This window comes from Arachis duranensis, chromosome 3, assembly GCF_000817695.3.
Source record: "Arachis duranensis cultivar V14167 chromosome 3, aradu.V14167.gnm2.J7QH, whole genome shotgun sequence".
NCBI classification, from domain to species: domain Eukaryota; kingdom Viridiplantae; phylum Streptophyta; class Magnoliopsida; order Fabales; family Fabaceae; genus Arachis; species Arachis duranensis.
In genome coordinates, this window is record NC_029774.3 from 11,481,685 (window position 1) to 11,501,804 (window position 20,120).

The window sequence follows — 20,120 nt, forward strand, 5'->3', positions numbered from 1 at the left end:
TGGACCGTCCGATTTGTAAAGATACAAAAATCAAACCACTTGATTTGTGAAAGGTACACAGATCAAACGGTCCAATTTGTGTTAAAAAAATAAAAAATTTTAAATACAAAAATCAACCCCTCCGATTTGTGTACATTCTACAATTTTGAAAAACAAAAAATGACAATGTTAAAGTATATCACTACTTTTACTTCCATATCCAGAAAAAAGAATCAGAGGAGTGAGCACATTGTTCTCGAGATGCACGTCAGATTCACCCTATCTTTTCACAACACGAGAGAAGCAACAATCATCCTTGCATGTGCAAATTATGAAAGATCAAATGCATGAAACAAACAATGGATGTGACCACTTTCATACAAACCAAACCATCATTCGCCATAAGCATATCAACAAGAGCAACTTTACCGTCATCAATTTTATAAGGAAAATGGGTTTAAGAAATCATCATGAATAACCAGAGTCTAATGTTCTGTGGTTGAGAATAGGCCAGTTGCTGTTATACAATGTAATTATGAAAACAAGAAAGCAAGCAGAACAAAAATGGATATGATGACCACCTATATAAAACAACTTATCATCTAAATCTCTTTTGCATGCCCAACAACTGGTTCACAAGATCCTGTTCTCCATACTTACTAAGAATATTAAGTGCACTATATGCATTCGGACGTCTTAGTGGAACTGATTTCTTAAGCATTATCCTTGCCAGCTTTGCAGCTTCTATCAAGTGGTTACTTCGACAAAGACCAATTAAAAGAATAAAATAAATATCAATGTCAATAGAATATAAGTATCCCATATTCTCAATTTCATCAAGCAAGTAGAATCCGTTCAGCAACCTGCCCTTCATGCAAAGTTCCTTCAGCAAAAGGCCACATGAGAAAGTATCTGGTTTTATCTTACCAGCAAGCATTTTCCTGAAGAGCTTCTCTGCTTCATCAAGTTGTCTAATCTTTATCAAAGAAACCACAAATGAACTGTAGCATTGACCATATGAAACATCATGTTCCTCCACAAATTTATCAATCAACCTATGAGCTTCTTCCAGATGACCCTCAGCACAAAGGCTTTCAAGAATGATAAAAACAGCAACATGATTTGCACGGCACCCGTGAGCTTTCATTCTATCCAAAATATCAAATGCTTCTGCATGCTGACCTCTCTTACAAAAGCTCTGAATCACAGATGTATAAGTGACAACATTTGGACAACCATTCCCACCCTCTTTCTCCATTTCATCCAATAATTTCAATGCTCTTTCCATAGATCCAGACCTACAAAATCCATCCAAAACAGCAGATAGAACCACTGAACTGGGCGAACATCCATCTAACCTCATAACCTCAAGAACGGAATAAGCATCATCCAGTTGACCAGCATCACAAAGCCCCTCAATTATCGCCATATATGTAATCGAATCAGGATAAAGTCCATTCACACTCATCTCCCTCATCAACACACCAGCCATTTCAATCTCACCTTTTTTGCAACACAAACTTATGACCACATTATACATCACAGTATCTGCACGCATGTTAAAGCTCCCCAATTTTCTAAACACCCACAAAGCCACATCACAAAGTTTGGCTTCTTTACATAGTTTAAAAACCTCCCTGAACATGTTGACATTGACAAAACACCCTTCATCCTCATAAGACCCAATAACGTCACAAACAATGCTAGGATTCTTATCAATCCCAAGCAACTTGCATGCTTTTCTGTACATGTAAGCACTATGCCTATACCCAGATTGAAAACCAGCCCAAATGAAGAACCTTAGACCCAACGGAGGATCCTGAGGATAGCATCTACTCATCACTTCCATGACACATCTAGAATCAAGCTTGGGCTTAAACTTAGACAAAGACCTTTCAACACTGCCATAGTTCTTGTCTTTTAAGTGTCCATAAAGGGTATCAGAAACAGAAGCCATACCCTCTTGTTGGGTGGAGAAAGGAAGGGCTTTAAGCCTGTGCTGCAGAAGGCACGAGTAAAAACGGGAGTTTGCAAACTGGGGCATTGGTTTTTCTCTGCCTTGTGCATAAGACTACAATGATGCACAAAACAATCAAACAAACGTTGCAAGTACATAAGAGCAACACCCTCACCTCAGCTCAGCTTTATCCTTCTAAATAGCTGCTTGGCACAAATAAGTTTCCAAACCTATACCCACTCCACCATCAACAACTCCTTCCTGAAATCAACCTTGGCATTCATAAGGAGAGCAGAACCTGAGTTACATCCATGCATTCCCACCATTAAAATCCAAGGCCGTCACTTCCCATCTAGAGAAGAATGAAAAATTGTAAAAGAGATGGTAAATAGTTGCTTAATCAAATTACAAAGCAAAACACCAACCAAGGATGCAAAAATATCCTTGGCAACCAAAGTCTGAACCACAGAAAATAAATAAACTCGGAATACTCCTCACAGAAGGAAGTTTCAACTAGGTGACTTGCATATAAGGAATGTTTAAAAGACTTAATTCTAGTCTGGCAATTGTATTACAATCTTGTTGAATTAGGACGTCTGAAGGACCACCTACAAACTGAGTTACAGTTTGCAATGTTCTGTATTTATTAAAATATTAAAGGGCTACAAGCATATTAAAGTTGTGTAATTATTAGACATGGAGATATCAGCAACCAAAATAATTCTAGAATCTTAATATTTCCAAGCATTCACCAAATAAACACTAAAAGGAACTGTGCACTTTCCTCATTTTAACGATTATTAAAAAAAAAGAATATTTCAATACACCAACTTTATTCAATTGAAATTAAGGAAACTGCCATGTAATGTTCAATAAACTTGAGAATTGAGATTACATGGCAGTTATTTTTTTTTCTATAAGTTGACCGAGTAAAATTGTTCTACTCATTAGAACTAAAAATTATTCTAAAAAAGTAATACTATACATATAAAAATGAACAAGCAGAAAATGATGAGAAGATCATTTGTAGCATAAGTATAATGCACCAAAATACTCAGTGGGAATCCTTCAATAATTGTACATTTAGCATCAATTAAGCATTTTCGTTTTTAAAATTAAAGAAGAGTATCATTAAGAATGGGAGAAGAATATTACGGCATCAATTCAGCATATTTATTGAATGGTATGATATCTTCCGGAAGAAAAAATCCACCAAAGTAATTTAGCACTGATTTAGCTTGTACAACAAAATCCTAGGTCGTCTACACAGATTTCATAAAAAATAATCAATCAATCACGCATGCTTCACCATTTGGTGAAAACGCAAACACCTTTTGTGATACAATAGACGAAGTAAATTACAGCAACTGAAAGAAATTATAAGATCACAACTAGGCTATCCACAAGTCACCGGATATATCCATTGTTCGAAAGGTAAGCAGTAAGCATAACCTATAGTCAGTGTAATCAATAGCAGATAGTGACCCATAGTGTAAGACTGTAAGTCGAAATTCCCACATAGAAAAAGATAGCTTGCTGCATATTGCGGAGGACATAGCAGCCTATATATGTATATATTTTATAATAATGATAAATTCCTCATAAAAATACTAACATAAAAGAAAGGAGAAGAAGCCAGAAGCTGAACAGAAGAATGATATCTAGTTATTTATGATGTAGAAAGAAATAAAAGGAAGAACAGAGGAATGAGGGAAATATAGTACAAAAAGAAACATAACAAAAGCATGCGAACTACACTACTGCAGTGTGGTGGTTTTTTACATTCTGCTATGCTACAGTAGTGTACCATCCCTCTAACTTATAGTCCGTTCCTACATACTAGAGGAAATGTCAGAATAAAGTTCAAGTAGAAAATAATAATAATAATAATAATAATAATAATAATAATAATAATAATAATAATAAAGAGTAAAGTCCAGCATAAATGAAAAAGAAAATGCATAACCAGAAAAAAGTAGCACACTAGCAAAATTTTTGAAGAGGCAAATAAAAACTATAGAAAAAATAAACGGACAGAAACTCAAGGCGCAAACCCAAACCCCATTCCAACACAATGCACAACAGAGACGCAACCAGAAGAAATAGATAGGATAATTAATGCAAAAAGTAGATAATAAATTAGCATTTCCTATATTTGGTACAACAAAATAAAAATAACACAATTCTGAAGTATGTCCAAGGCGTAATCTAAATTCGCTCCTCTTTCTTCATCAGAAGATGGAGCTTGACAAGCAATCAAGCATGGCCTCATTTTGACTTGAAGCTTCCATGGAATTGTAATTAACTAACTAATTAACTAACTTAGGAATGAGCTAAATCAATGACTAAATCAAATAGTAATTAGCTAATTAGCAAAATCAAGAACTAAATCAACTAGTAATTAACTAACTACACTAATTAGTTAAACTAAGTCGGAAAAAAACAAAGCAGAGGCGTACTCAGATGCATGAGCAGGACAGAAGCGGGCGCAGAGACGAACAAATGAGGCAAAGCACCACGACAAACCAGTTCTTTCTTCTCTGTTGGTCTGATTCTTCGAATTTGAGTGAAAAGGCAGAAGCCTAGCATTAGAAGTGAAGCTGTGAGCCTGAGGAAGAAGAAGATGGCAGAGCCACAGAGGACACGGAGAAGAAGAAGAAGAAGAAGAAGAAGATGGGAACGTAGTACGTACCCTAAACCCTAAATCCTGATCACAGCATAGTTATCAGAACCAAACCGGTAATTAACCCGGTCATACGATTAGATCACTGGGTCAGTGATTCACCCGGTCATAATTAAATAAATATTAAAATTATAAAAATAAAACTAAAATCAAAAGTTAAAATGTATGTCTTCACAAACATATTAATAGCAATCAAGTATTAATTCATAGACATAACTAATGATGCAAAAAAATAATAAACAAGCCACTAGTACAAATTCAGCTCATTGGTAATTTTCAGCAACAAATACTTTAGCACCAAATACGACTTACAGCAACAAAAAATTTGGCCAAGTGATTATTTAAGTAAGACAACAACAAATTCAAGGTTCAGTGATGATAATCAGCAAAAATTCAACTCAATGATGTTTACCAGCAACAAAAAAATTAGCTCAGTGATATGTTTAGCAACAAATTCAGCTCATGGATAATTTTCAACAACAAATTTAACTATAATAATTTTCAGCAACAAAAACTTTAGCTCCAAATATGATTTACAGCAAGAAAAAATTTGGCTAGTCATTATTTCAGCAAGACAACAACAAATTCAACCACCAGTGATGATAATCAGCAACAAGTGATTATTTTCAGCCAAAAAAAAAATAGCTCAGTGATACTTTCAGCAACAAATTCATCTGTCAGCAACAAATTCATCTGTAGTGATGATTTACAGCAACGAAAAACAGGGCAATTTGTTGGAACTCACCTGCCCAGGGACCAACTGACTGTGAAGGAAGCTGACCAACCGAGCCGAAGCAAGAAGATGACAACGACCACCAGCCGAGGGATCAGATGTTGATTCCGTCTGCTTCTGCCGCCGGCGACTGACGACACAGAGCGCCACGACGAGCTTGAATGCGAGACGACGATACAGAGCACAACGACGAGCTTGAGTGCGGGACAGTGAGCGAGCGAGACCAGAGACGAGAGAGCCTGAATGCGACAACACCAGCCCGTGAGAGAGGTGAGAGAGCTTTAGTTTTGGAGAGAGAGTGACGGAAAGAGACTGAGGCCAGTGGTGAGAGTGGTGACTCAAGAAGTGAGACTGAGGGCATTCAGCCATTCACAAAAGACACCGTTTTCGATTTCTTTTTTTAAAAAAATTAAGCATGACTGGATCCGGGTTATATATCAACTGGCCGGGTCACCGAGTTTGCTTAAACTCATGAGATCGACCCGATTTTTCATCGAGTTTTGATCAAGGTTCTGAAAACCAAACTAGTCATCAAACCGTTTTAGTCACTGGTTCATTGGTTTATTGGTCTAACCGGTCTAACCGTGGTTCAACCGGAAAAACCGTTCCATAATAAAATAGTAAATAAATTATAAATAAACATCCGAAATATCTTCAAATTTAAAACCCTACGTAAAATATCACCAACTAAATGTAATTAATCATGAAAATATGCAATAACTTGCTGCAAATTTGTTGACAATTAACATAATTATACTTCCATTAAAAATAGCTGGATTGAATTACAATGCACAAGTTAAAGATAGAGAATATTGTCTTACTGTAGCTAAGTCAAAAAGTAAAACAAAAAATGATAGTGTTGCACAATAAACACACAACAGAGCCTGCAACAAACACACAACACAACAGAGGCTGAAACAAAAACACAACAAAGCCTGAAACAAAAAGAATCCAACACAGAGGAGGGGTAGCAAGTCGGCGGAGATCAAGAACAGGGACAGTGCAACCAAACAATGAAAACAGAATTTTGTTTATATAAAAAAACAATCAAAACATGAATCATACAATCACTAATTGCAAAGTTTTTCTTCATAAGAACAGAACAATGAAAACATGAAGCATATAATAAACCAAATGATCACCAATTGCAAATCTTTTAATAAGAACAGAAGTTAGAACAGTGAAAAATGAAGAAAGATTAGTAGTTTTCAACCTAATTTTAACAAAGCTCATCACAATGATTAACAACAAAAAAAAGCAATGAAGGAACAGTGAATCAATAACATAGGCAGTGCAAATTCAAGAAACTTTAATAAAATTTAACTACAGAAACAGACAGTAAAGCAGTAATAGAGTTATCAATTTAAAATTTATCATCAAATACATTCAGTGAGCAAAACCAATCAACCAAGTACTGACTGGGCATTCGGAAAAAAAAAAAAAGAATCAAAAGAACATTTAAATCACAGCAAAAACACAACAACAATAGGAACATTTAACACAAAGCAACCCAAAAAAAAATCTAAAAATCACCATTGCTGAAAACAATGATTTGATCCGTGTATGCTCAAAGAATTAAAAGCTAAGCTTACAGGAAAGTGAAGAATACCAAAACCAAAGAACCTTCAATCACAGCTTAAATCAAGAACAGAAAATCACAACAAAAACAAAAAAATTAGAAGTAACAGAACAACAGAACAACAACACAAGAACAATTAGCAAATTAACAAATTCACAGTTAAAATTCACCAGAAGAACAATAATGCAAGTGGAATCATTATGCTAATATGTTTTCTGCAAAAATGCTATTTGTGCAGCTAAAATTTCCTAATTACTAAAATCCAATTATTCTAATTTCACATGCAATCAACTTATTAAGTTTCTAAAAGCTAGAAATTATAAAACCAACCAGAAATATGGTTAAAGCATTTCATCAAACATGTTGAGTGCAGTAAAATTAAAACAAAATAAGAGAATTCAAAGCTTAATATCAATGTGATAGAGAAGAGAACATAAGTATTGTAACTTTAATTCAGTCTATGAAATAATCCAAACCACTACCAAATGAAATAGTTACTTATTGTAATAGAAATCAGAAGTTGCAGAGTTTGAAGCAGAGTATTGGTGTTGTGTGAGTGTATTGTCTGGTGGCGGGTTTAGGGAACTCACGGCGGCGACAAAAGAGAGCAGCTCGACGGCTAGGTGGAGCGCGCGGGTTGGTCGCAGTGTTTGAAGCAGAGCAACGTGGCTTCCAGACGAACACGAATGCGAACCCGAACGGTGAACGGCGAGTGAACGCGAACAGTGAACGCCGAGCGAACGTGAACGGCGAAGAACGCGAACGAAGACGACAGCTGAACGAAGACGCGAACGTGAACGGCAAACAAACGGCGACGGAAGCGCGGCTGAGCAGACAAAGACGACGGACGCCGAGCTCGAGGAAGCAGCCGCGATCGGTGACAGCGAACAGGGGTTGAAGACTTGGATCACGAGGGAAGCTAGATAGACGGACGGATGGCGAACTTTGAGTGCGACGGACGCGGTAGTATGCCACTCCTTGCGGTGGTGGTGTAGGCTTACAGTGATAGGGTTTTTTGGCTGGGGTTGTGTGACTTCTTTCTGAATGAAAAAGAAAGGGGGAAAGGAGAAAGAAACGAAGGAGCTTCCGTTTTTGTGTAAACCAGGCGGGTTTCGGTTCGGTCCAACCATTCGATTTGTCCAATTTAACGATTTTTTATCGGTTTTCTACATGACGGTTTTATATGTCTGATTGGACCATTAATGTTGTTGGTTCGCAATTAAGGGCTTGTTTGGGCGCCATTCTGAAAAAAGATCTTTTTTTAAATGATTTTTTTTAAAAGATTTTTTACAAAAGTAAAAGTGATTTTATGTTTGGATACTTTAGTTAAAAGTACTTATTTAAAAGATGTTATTGTTTGGATACAAAAATACAAAAGTACTTTTATAATAATAAAATTACTTAAAAGGACATTCAATCATAAAAGAGTTTATTAATAATAATAAAAGAAAATTAATTATTTATACTAATTTATTTGATCCGATAATTGATCTCTTATATTGTCTCTTATTTCTTCTATTGCCCGAGCATCTTCTTGTGTTGGTTCTTCCCATTCATTAATTTCAGAATTTGTTGATCCATTTCTTACAGTAGTACCGTCATCTTCATTGGCTTGTAACGAAACAATATCTTCAAACTTTTGCAAAATACTTATGTCATCAGAATCCATCATTCTTATAAAATTATGAAGAGTGAAACATGCAACAATGATATCACGCTGGGTTTTAAATTTGGCTCTTAATGGCATGTTTTGTAGTATCTTCCATCTTGCTTTGCATACTCCAAAAGTCCTTTCAATTACTGTCCTTAAACTTGAATGACAATAGTTGAACTTTTCATTGTTTGATCTAAAATTTGGTGTTAGTCTAAATTGTGGAATATGATATCTTGTATGACGATAAGGTCCTAAGAATCCCTTAAAAGTTGGATAACCAGCATCAACTAAGTAATATTTACCTGAAATACATTAAAAAAATACAAAAATCAAGCCACATATTATCATGATAAAAAATGTAACTTCGAAATAAACTTAAATGGCATAACTAACCTTCTGGTGGATGTGGAAAATTTAGCTTTTTTGTTCGAAGAGCCTCCATAAAAATTCTTGTATCATGTGCAGAACTTTCCCAACCAGCCCATATAAATGTAAAACACATATTAAAATCAAACACAGCCATTACATTTGTTGTAGTATTTCCTTTTCTACCAATAAATCGCACTTGCTCATCTTGGTGAACATGGATGGCTATATGCGTACCATCTATAGCGCCAATATAATCTTTGAAATATGGCCAATATCTATCATTATCCATAATATATTTAGGTGTGTCTCCAAAACTAGGATCAATAGGTCTAATAATATTTTTTGCCAATTTCTTCACACATGATAGAACATGATGAAATTGACGAAATATAGTTTCACCTGAATGCTGAAATCGCTCCTCTAACATTCTATAAGAAGCTCCTTGCCCAAGCATGTATAAAAATGTTGCTACCATCTCTTCTCCACTAACACTTCGTGTAGATTTCAAGCCATAATTGAGAAAACCAAATCATTGCATAAACGGTTAAACACTAATTTTCTCATTCTAAATTGTTCAAAAAATCGCATTTCATTCCCTTCCTTTAATTCTAATAGCCATTGATATCCTGATAGTTTTGAAGTCCTTTTCTCTTGTTTGAGGACATATCGCAAGTAATAATTGGCAACTCCACAAATAGCTAATATAGCAGCTGATTCGTAATCTTTTTCATATTCTTCATATTCAGTATCATTATCTGTTTCATAATCACTCATCCTGTATAATTTAAATTAACATGAAAAATAAGATAACAAAGCAAAAAATACTATTCACAATGTCATTATTAAATAGAATTCCAAAATATAAAATCAAAACACAAGTTATAACATTGTCACTAAATTAAAGTTCAACAATAACGATAATAAGAATTCATGCAGAAAAAAATAAAAATAAAAATAAAATTTAAAGATGGTTCATGTCATCCAATTTAAAAGATTCTAGCCATCCAAGTTGTTGATTGGGATCATCACTCAATGCAATGAAAGTTTCTCTATATTGTGGTTTAGCCATTAATCTAATTCCCAAATAGAACTGTGGACTATATGGTTCTAGACCAGGTAATTTGCGTAGCAACTTGATGCAATTTTCTATGGAGTAAGGATCATCTCCCTTAGTTGCAGCTTTTGACTCCACACTAACCAAAATACGATCAAGTGAGTCCTGTAATCTAGATGCTATTCCAGCTCGTTTCTCAACTTTTTTGTTAGAAGTCTTCCTTTTTTTCTCTCTAGTAGGGCTTTGAACAACTGTATAATTTGCAATGTCTTCTTCAATAAATTCATTTGTATAATTCATGTCACCTCCACTCTCGAAACCCTCATTGTTCTGATTAAATTCTCCAGGATTTGGATCTTCTGATGGCGCCCAAGCACTATAACCAGTAGCTACGATGTCCTTGAAACATTGTTCAAGCCTATCTAAAGATTTAGGACCTTCATTCTTAAACTTAGCAAATTCTGGATTAATCTGTTTAAAATATGCAAAAGAATAAATATAAAAGATATTTAATAAATTTTAAAGATAAAATTAACTTATTGTATTATTTTTATAATGCAAAATTAACATACCTTAATCTTATCAGTCCACCAAGATTAAGAAGCTAACACTGTTTTTTTCTCATGATCCCAACCAAGACCAGTCTCTTGTCCAACTAATTTAGCCCATAATTGAAAATAAGACTTAAGAGCATCCCATCTATTTCTTAGTTGTCTATGCACATATAGGAGTCCTGTTCTCTCTCTAAATTTTTTTTGTAGATTTTTCCAACCAATTTTACTGAAATGTTTATTAGGTCTATTACCATCTCGTATCTCTTCCACACAGATAGTCAAAAATATTTCAGTATTCCAATCATCCCATTTTGCTTTTACAGTTTCTACTTCTCTTTCATTTGTTGCATCTTCGTTTTCAATATTCACTTGACTAGAACCTCTTCTTGGATTTAGTTTTGGAGCCATACTATATAAATTATAAATTATATCAAATTTTATAATGTATAACGTTAATAAAATAAATTGTAATATAAATAATAATTGTGAATATAATAACACACTAAATAAAATAAAATACTATGATAAAAAACCAAATAAAAATCACAAATAAATTAATAATAATGACAAAATGATAAAAAAAATAAAAAACAAATAATAATAACGTAAAGTAATATGAAGACAGAGACAATATGAAAAGAAAGCAAATAATAATAACGATATGAAAAAAAATGGTAAAAGAAATAAAAGAAAGCAAATAACAATAACGTACAAAAATACGAACCTTATAATAATAACAATATGAAGAAGAAAGGGTAAAAGAAAATAACCTGATGATTTATTGTTGAGTGTGTAGAAAAACAATAATATTTTAACTTTCAACCTTTAGATATATATATTTCACAAAAGCTAAACGAATATGTTATGTTTTTATTTGTAAATCATTTCAGATTTTTTACTTTTTTATATTTTGATACTAGTATATTTTTTTATATTTATATATGATTATATTTTATATCAAATCATTAAAGATTTTATCTCAAAATATTACATGATTCTTGCAATAGTGAATCTGGTAAAATATTACACAATAATGCTCCCAAAATATTAGATACAGAATCCTAAAAAATCTCAAACATCAAACCAAGATCAACACTGTATAAAATATAATTCCAATTTTCATCTATGAAAATAAAAACAAAAATAAAAGATATCACCTATGATTATAGCAAAAAAAAATAAATAAATAAAAGTTGCGTTAGTTTTGTATGAATTAGTTAATTAACTTTTCATATATTTGAGTTTGTAAGTGTTGCACAATATATGGTTTGGCAGGGGACTTTTGCAGCTAAAAGTTTGTCTATCAGCACCAACACATTGTTTCTATCGTAAAAATTAATGCTTTAATATCAAATATCATATGTCTTGAAAATTATAAACCAAAGCATAGCAATGCAACCTGAGATTTGAAAAACTATGATGAAAGGTTCTCCAAACAACGTAATGCGAACCAGAGGAACTGTGGTTTGAGTTGGAATTTGGTTATGGGGTTCAAGGCATGAAGGAGACATTGAATGTATAGTACATTTATTTAAGAAAGAAAGGGGGTAAAAGATATCTTTTTAAAATTTTAGTAAGGATATTTTTGTCTATCAATGATTACAAAACATCTTTTTTTTAAAGAAAAAAGATCTTTTAAAAAAAGATGTAAATTGTAGCTTCTCAAAAAAGATGTTTTTTTTTATTTTTCTAGTGCTTTTACTTTTACTACTAGAAATTTGCCAAACACACTACAAAATAAAAAAGATCTTTTTTCATTGAAAAAAGATCTTTTTTTTATCAAAATAATGGCACCCAAACATGCACTAAATCAGTTTGATTGGCTGATCCGGTTCGATTTTTAGAATATTGGTTTTGATGTTTGGACGGTTCAATGAGTAGGGCTGATAAGTCGGCAACACTACTCGAATTTGTGGGTATTTATTCTTCCCTTATCTGTTTGGAGTAGATTTTTAGGAGAATAGATCCTCTTAATTGTTAAAAAAATTGAGTGTGTAAAGTGTGATCTCTAGTCCTTCATTGTAGGAAGTGGATCCTCTCAAGTGAACAAAAAAAACTGGATGGTATCCAATGTTTAATCTAACCATTCATTACTTTTTCTTTCTTATTTAATTCTAGTCCCACTTATAGAATCAAAGGTACGAGATCACACTGTATTTTATCAAGTGTTAAAAGAATTGGAGAGGATCCATTTCCTTCATTATAGGGATGGCAAAACTCCCCGAGATGCGGGGACCCCTACGGGGACCGCCCCGAATGGAGATCCGACTGTGGAATATTTTTTTTTTTGCAGGGATGGAGATGGGGGACGAAATTTTCTCGAGGCAGGCGCAGGGACTCGAGCGGGGATCCCCGTCCGTCTCCGCTAATCCCCGAAATTCTAAATTTGCTTAATTGTCCTTAATAGTTTATTTCTCATATATATCTTTTAGTCATTTCACATGCCATATATATATAAAGAGAGAGACTCAAAATTCCTAATCCTCATTTGCATAACCCTTCTTTTGTTCATAGATCTCCAACGTCATCCATACTCTATCCAACCTCTCCGCATCCACTCCCTCGCCACTCTCCCATCTCACCGCATTGTCACCCCTCACCGTTCCATCACCCTCACAGTGTCGTTCTCTATATTCGTGGCGTTCCTTTCTACAGTTCTGTCGTTGTGTCCATTCTCCTCTCTGATGTCATGTCCTCCACCTCGCCATGATGTCTCCCACTGCATCATTTTGAAAGTTACCATCTTGGCGTTTGGATTTTTTGTATAAAATATTGTTGTTTTTGTATAGAATTGATACTTTCAGCTCTATTCCTATAGAAATTAATAATTAGTCAAAACTATTAGAGAGATGGGAAATGGGGTCCACACGGAGAATGGGGCCCTGCGAAAAATGGGGACGGGGATGGGGAGTAAATCTAACGGCGGGGATGAGATCGCCCCCGTCATATCCCGTTGACATCTGTTCTCTTTTTCATATTTATTTTTTGTCTCACTTATAAAATTAATGGTGAGAGATCATATTTTACTCCCTCAATTGTTAAAAAAATTGAGAGGATCCCTTTTCGATTTTTAATAGGGTAGAATCGGATTTAGATTATATATGTGGTGGTATATATATAATATATATAACATAATTACTAAATAATTAATAATATTGTATTATTAAGTTTTTATTTTAACTAGTGTATGTTCCCGTATCCTATACGGGATAATACATAAAATTATATAAAAAATTTTATTAAAAAATTAAATAAAATATATGTAATAATTATTATTATAAATATTTTATAAAGTTGTAATTAAAATCAAACTCTCAAGATTTTTAATATTAAAATATTTAAAATAATTAGTATTTGTCTTAATCAATTTGAGTTTGTTGAGTTATCATCTCACTCGTCCGCTTAAACAACTATTTGGAGTTAGAATCTCGCATGTGTGTATAACAATTCATTGGTTAGCGGTAAACCCTTAATAAATAGAGATCAATACGTGGTTAGACTTTGTAAGAGTACTCGAATACGCGGGTATCCAACTCATTTATACCCGATTGGGGAGGGTAATAACTTGACCCGAGTCGGGGCTAATTTTGCTCAAGACAGGGCATGGTCGGGTATATGGTGTACCCACCCCAGATATATACATATAAACACTTTTTAAGAATTAGAATTTGTCTCACATCACAGATTCATGATTCACACCTTCAATTCATACTCTATAGCCATGCAAGAGAAACTCAGTCATGCTCACCCCCAAAGTCTTCTTCTTCTCACCTTCTTCACAAAAATCCTTATAGCTCCTGTTATCGTCGTTGCTGAGCCCATCACCGCCTACCCCTTCACAGCTCCCATCTTCCTTCACAGCTCATGTCGCCATCATTGCTTATCCCGTTATCGTCACTGTTGAGCCTGTCGCCACCTTTCTCCTGCCGAGTCCCTTTTCTCGAGTAAATCTCCCCTTCTCTCTCTCTTTCTATGTGTATGTTAAATTCTTCTCTTCTTCTTCCACAAACTCATCACGTAGTCATCGTCGCTATGAGTCTGGGCGTTGTCCTTGCAGTTTCATCTGAGTCTATTACCGAATAAAATAGAATTTTTATTCAAGTTGGATCAGTTGAAAATAGGTATGCATGAGATTATTTTTGCATGTAATTTCTGAATTTTTCTCATCCAAATTTGATCTATGTGGTTGAGTATTTTAGTATGGCAATCATCTGGTTTCGTTGCGACACTAATGTGATAAAAGTTACGGTAATTTCATAACTTATATATGAGACAGACCAGATTATCAAAGTAATCAGAGAAATGACATTCAGATGTGCGCATAAAATTTATAAGATGTGATTATCTCAGAAAAATATATATGTGTAGCCCAAATGAAAGATTGTTAGGAAATTATTATTTTTTAATATATTTATGGACAATACATATATTAATTATAATCGCAAATTAAGTAATTCACATTAAATGACTTATATAACGGTGATCTCATTTATTGTTATAAATGTTGAATTAAATAAGTCATAATTACTTTTAATTTGGATAAATGAGATTAAAATTATAGATACTATTTTATTTGAGTTTTAGGGTTTAATGAGTATCACACTCAAATATTATATTTTGGTCTCCAACACATCAAACTCGCATCTTTTCCACATTGGAGTTGTGATTCAGCCCTGCCAGTGATATAGAAGGTTTTGGTTGACGAATATTAAAGAATCACAAAAGCCTACCTCTCTAATCTCAATTATATTTCTTAATGATTTAACATGGATATATCTTGAGGTTGAGAAATCCCAATATTTTCAAATAAAATAAATTTTTTATTCAATCAAATGATGATAAATAAATTTATTGAATTAAATTATATTAATGTGATCATTGGATGATAAAGAAAGCTAGAAAAATAAATAAATAATAATTTATTTAAGAGTATAGAAATATTAAATTGTCATTTCAATTTACTTTTACAATAAATATCTTGAATTAATTAAATTTTTACAAAAAATTATATACCTAAAATTATTTCGATTTCTTCAAAAATCTTTTGAACATACAATGATTCAATGAGAGGTTGGCTATTCAGAATTGAATATAATATTTTTAAATTCATATTTTCAATAAAAAGATGTATTTAGTTCTATCTATCATAAATAATTCTATATTCACTATTACTTATCCATCTAAATAATTCTAACATTGATAGAATATTATTTTTAGATGCAAAAAATTTAAAATATATTTATTCTATTTCAAATCAATATTCATATTTAACTTAGGATTTCAACAAATATGACAAAGAGTATTATATTTTTTAGTTAAAAGTAAAATATTTATAAATATATTTTTGTGCTTTAGTTTTAGATTTTTTAAACAAATTTGGCAAGTTAATGGAATCAAATCATATTTCTATAACATATATAAGAATGTATATTACACATAAATAAAAAAATGTTAGGTGTAATAAGAACAAATACATAAATTAAAATAAATTAAAAAAATAAGAATCAATAAAATATTGAAGGAAAGAAATATAAATAGAAGAGAAACAAAATTATAAGACAAAAGAGAAATAATTTAATGAATTTTATGTATATATAAAAGAGGAATAAAAAGAAGATATACAGTACTTTATTTAGTTTAGCAAGATTTATAGAAATAAACACATAGAATAAAAGAATAAAAAATAATAATAAAAAATTAAATATCTGAATTAATATAAAAAATAAAAAATAAAAAAAATAATAAAATAATAATAATCCATCATAATTTTAATTTTTTAATATAATTAATCAATAACAATATAATCAGTTTACCATCATTTTAATGTAATCTTTTAATATAATTAATTCTAATTAAGTAATCAAATGAATTGAATATAAATATGTCTAATCTAATCGTATAAAAAAATAGTAGATTTTCAATTAGACATATTATAGGACAATTTACCTATATAAAATAAATGGAAGAAAAGTTTACTCAAATACAATAATTGAAAATTGGTTACTTGCTTGTCCTGTTATTACTTTATATAACTTGAAACTCCTTCCACGTTTTAATAGAAGCACATAAACCGTGGTACCCTTCCACAGTTTATGAAGATAATATTGTGGGCATAAACGGTAGTACTCCTTCCACAGTTTATGAATAGCTATATATATACATAATCCGCGAAACCAAGTGACGAATTACATTGTTTACATTGTTGGCCGGTTAGAGTTTTTCGAGGTGAGCAGTTGGGAGAGAATCCGGGGGCATAAAAAATCTGGTGTGGTGGAGTCATGGAAGACCAAGATCACATGTATCAATTAAACAGCATTGCTCACGTGGCTGGAAATATCGACCAAGAGGTTAGTTTGAATATGTTAAAATTTCATTAGTAAGGAGTTAATTTGTTTTGTTAATTTATGTGTTAGAATGTTATGTGTGCTTTATGTAATTCGTAAGTAATTTACGTAGTGTTTTGTACGTTGAATTTTAATTAGTATCAAATTAATGTTTTTGTTAATCAACCGTATTTGTATAAATTTTGATATGTATGGAATTGATTTTTTCGCTAAAGAACCAAATTTTGTTGAAATTTGATTTTTGGCGAACTAGTTTTTCGTTCAGGAGTCATTTTTTTTTAAATTTGATATGTGTTGAATAAATTTTTTCGCAAAAAATTAATTTTTTTTAAATTTGATTTTTTGCGCATTAATTTTTTCGTTAGTGAACCATATTTTTTTAATGTGATATGTGTCGAATTAATTTTTCTGCTAAAGAGCCATATTTTTTAAAAATTTGATTTTTTGCGAATTAATTTCTCTATTAATGAATCATATTTTTTTTCTAATTTGATATGTGTCAAATTAATTTTTCGTTAACGAACCAGGTATTTTTCGAATTTCATGAGTGTCTTAATAATGTTGTATTCCACATGTTGTAGCCAACTAGGTGTATTTCCTGTGTTAGGAGACAACAAAATATGCTTCTGCATGAATGGATTATACCGTATTTGAAAAATGCGGGTTTGTATCACTTGGCTAGACTGAACAGTCACTGGTTCTAGGTTGATGAGGCTTTACTTAGCGCATTCATTAAGAGGTGGCGTCCTGAGATGCACACTTTTCACATGCCTTTTGGAGAATGCACCATCACTTTGCAGGATGTGGCATATCAGCTGAGTTTTCTCATTGATAGGGAGGTCGTTAATAGGTGCCTCACTAACTTTGAGCAGCTAAAGGACAACGGAAGACCAAAATGGGACTGATTTCAAAAATTGTTCGGCGAGCTACCGCCACCGAATAAAGTCAAGCAGATGACGGTTCAATTCCCATGGTTCCATGAGAGGTTTCGGGTTCTCCCAACAAATGCAAGTGAGGAGACAATGCATATATACGCGCGTGTTTACATTATGATGTTGTTGTCGTCTCAGCTGTTTGGGGACAAGAACGCGAATCGGGTTCACCTTCGATGGTTGCTATTTCTGGCATCGATGGACGACTTGGGAAAATATAGCTGGGGGCTCGGCTGCATTGGCCTGGTTGTATAGATGTATATGTCGTGCCACATGATGAATACAGAATGTTCAATAAGCACGTGGAGGTAGCCAACCACTATCGGGGGCCTCAAGGGCAGCTTTGATGCCGTTATGCCTATCGAAGATAACAATAATACCTTCTTGTGGCGTCACATGCTGTCGTAGGTTGGATAAGAAAAAGAACAATGATTCCACATTTTCTCCCTCCACAAGTACAAACGCTACTGGCAAGATGTTCGAGTTCTCGTCTTGTGCTATAGCCAGCAGCAAGGTACCTCCATACTTGCCATACAAGTGGGTACCATCAATGCTCACAAAGGACTTGCAATGTCGAAAGGCCTCGTGCAAGGTAAAAATGTCCACAAAAGATGATTAAAGTAAACTATAGACTCACCGACCTGATTCCCCACTCTAACCAGAGAAGTCTTCAACACTGTAACCGTCACGGCCATACTGGACTGGACCCCTAGCATCTAACGTGGCAACTCGATATATGACTCTTCTAATCTCCGCATATATGTGCTATTGCCTTCTACTTTTCCATCTAAACCTTCCTATAACTAGGTCTGAATCCATAATTGGCTTCCGTTGCATCCTGCAAGACCTTTATTGTAACTATAGCATCCGCCCTAACTAACGGATAGATCTTGGAACAGATAACATGGTAATCAAGCTGTCAGTGGTCACTCGAAATAGAGGTAGCCAAGCAAGTGTGTGGACCATTGTACCTTCTAACCTCCCAAGTGCCCTTTCATGCACAAAGCGAGATGCGAATCAACCAACTGCAACCTTTGTCAAACTCCTTGCATTTCCCATGATACTTCAGATGATGTGATTCTAAGACCCTGGACACAATACCTCGACGGATGCTATAATCCTTCACACTCAACACCTATAATGATTGCCCAATCTGAAATTCTGTAGAAGAACTCCCAACGGTAGCATCTCCATTTGACTGTTGCCCCATAGCCTCAAAGTTTAGAGTAGAGAAGTGCGAAGGGTACTGCTATGTGCCGGAACTTGAAGGGCCATGCTGTGTACATGGATTGGCACTTGTATCATCATCGCTATCCCGAATTATATCAACAGGCTCCTGGTCTGAGTCATCGTCCCACACTGCATTCTCAACTCGATCATGTTCTCCCAACCCTACAACATCAGGAATAATGCCAGGATCATTATCCACCTCATATGTTTGCTGTCGGACCCCACGGTTCTCGAATGGTGCAGAACCAACTGCCTCCGTATGGTCTAAATCAGCCACAAAGGAAGGAGATGCAACGTACGAAACAGTTGGTGTATCCATAGCCATCGAACTAGAAGCACCGCCCATGGTAGTCGAGTGAGGAACCGGAGCTGATGCCCCGAACTATCGACACCGACCTCCAACTTCGCATACAGCTCGTGTATTCTGACCTTTGAAAAACTCCTATGACAATGAAACAGAACCTGAATATCTTTATCGGCCGCTATCACAAACGTATCATACTTCACACCGGTTGACACAACTGCGATAGGGATCTTATAAAATAACTTCTTCACCCACTTGCTCCCAAATACCCCAAGCTTCTGCAATATGCTATTCTTTAAATCTGACAAGGTATTTGATGAACTGATAAATACACTCAAGGGTTCTTTGTCGGTGAACATTGCACCATATTTCTTGCTTCTATAAATTTTTCCAGAGTAATGCACTAGTACTAGGAAACTCTCATCCTCACTTGCCGTTGTAAAAATGATCCTCACTTCACCGTGTATATATAGAATTTTTACTCCTCATAAACCGTGGAAAGGGTACCACGGTTTATGTGTGCATAACTCCTATTCATAAACCGTAGTATGGGTACCAAGGTTTATGTGTATACTGCTTTATTCATAAACTCATAAACTGTGGAAGGGTATCATGATTTATGTGTTTCTACTAAAACGTAAAAGGGGTTCCACAAATTATATAAAGTAGTAATAGGACAAATAAGTAACCAATTCTCAATTGTTGTATTTGGATAAACTTTTTCTCCATTTATTTTATTTACATAAAT

At 33.8% G+C, this 20,120-nt stretch overlaps 1 protein-coding gene across 4 annotated transcripts; it reads right to left on the reverse strand.

The window, feature by feature from the left end:
- Positions 1-327: 327 nt before the first annotated feature.
- Positions 328-7,979, reverse strand: LOC107477579 (pentatricopeptide repeat-containing protein At5g47360). Of its 4 annotated transcripts, XM_016097628.3 has the most exons (4): positions 7,522-7,979; positions 5,365-5,591; positions 4,396-4,518; positions 328-2,288 (listed from the first exon to the last, which is right to left on the reverse strand). In XM_016097628.3, exon 4 carries the CDS (start codon positions 2,021-2,023, stop codon positions 578-580), a length of 1,446 nt encoding a protein of 481 aa, XP_015953114.1. In that variant the 5' UTR covers positions 2,024-2,288; positions 4,396-4,518; positions 5,365-5,591; positions 7,522-7,979; the 3' UTR covers positions 328-577. The 4 variants fall into 4 exon arrangements, with proteins under 4 accessions (XP_015953114.1, XP_052115123.1, XP_052115122.1 ...); XM_052259163.1 differs by lacking the exon at positions 5,365-5,591; XM_052259162.1 differs by lacking the exon at positions 4,396-4,518.
- Positions 7,980-20,120: the final 12,141 nt, after the last annotated feature.

Excerpts from the sequence above, each read along its gene's own strand:
- LOC107477579 (XM_016097629.3), bottom strand. The coding sequence starts at position 2,023 with ATGCCCCAGTTTGCAAACTCCCGTTTTTACTCGTGCCTTCTGCAGCAC.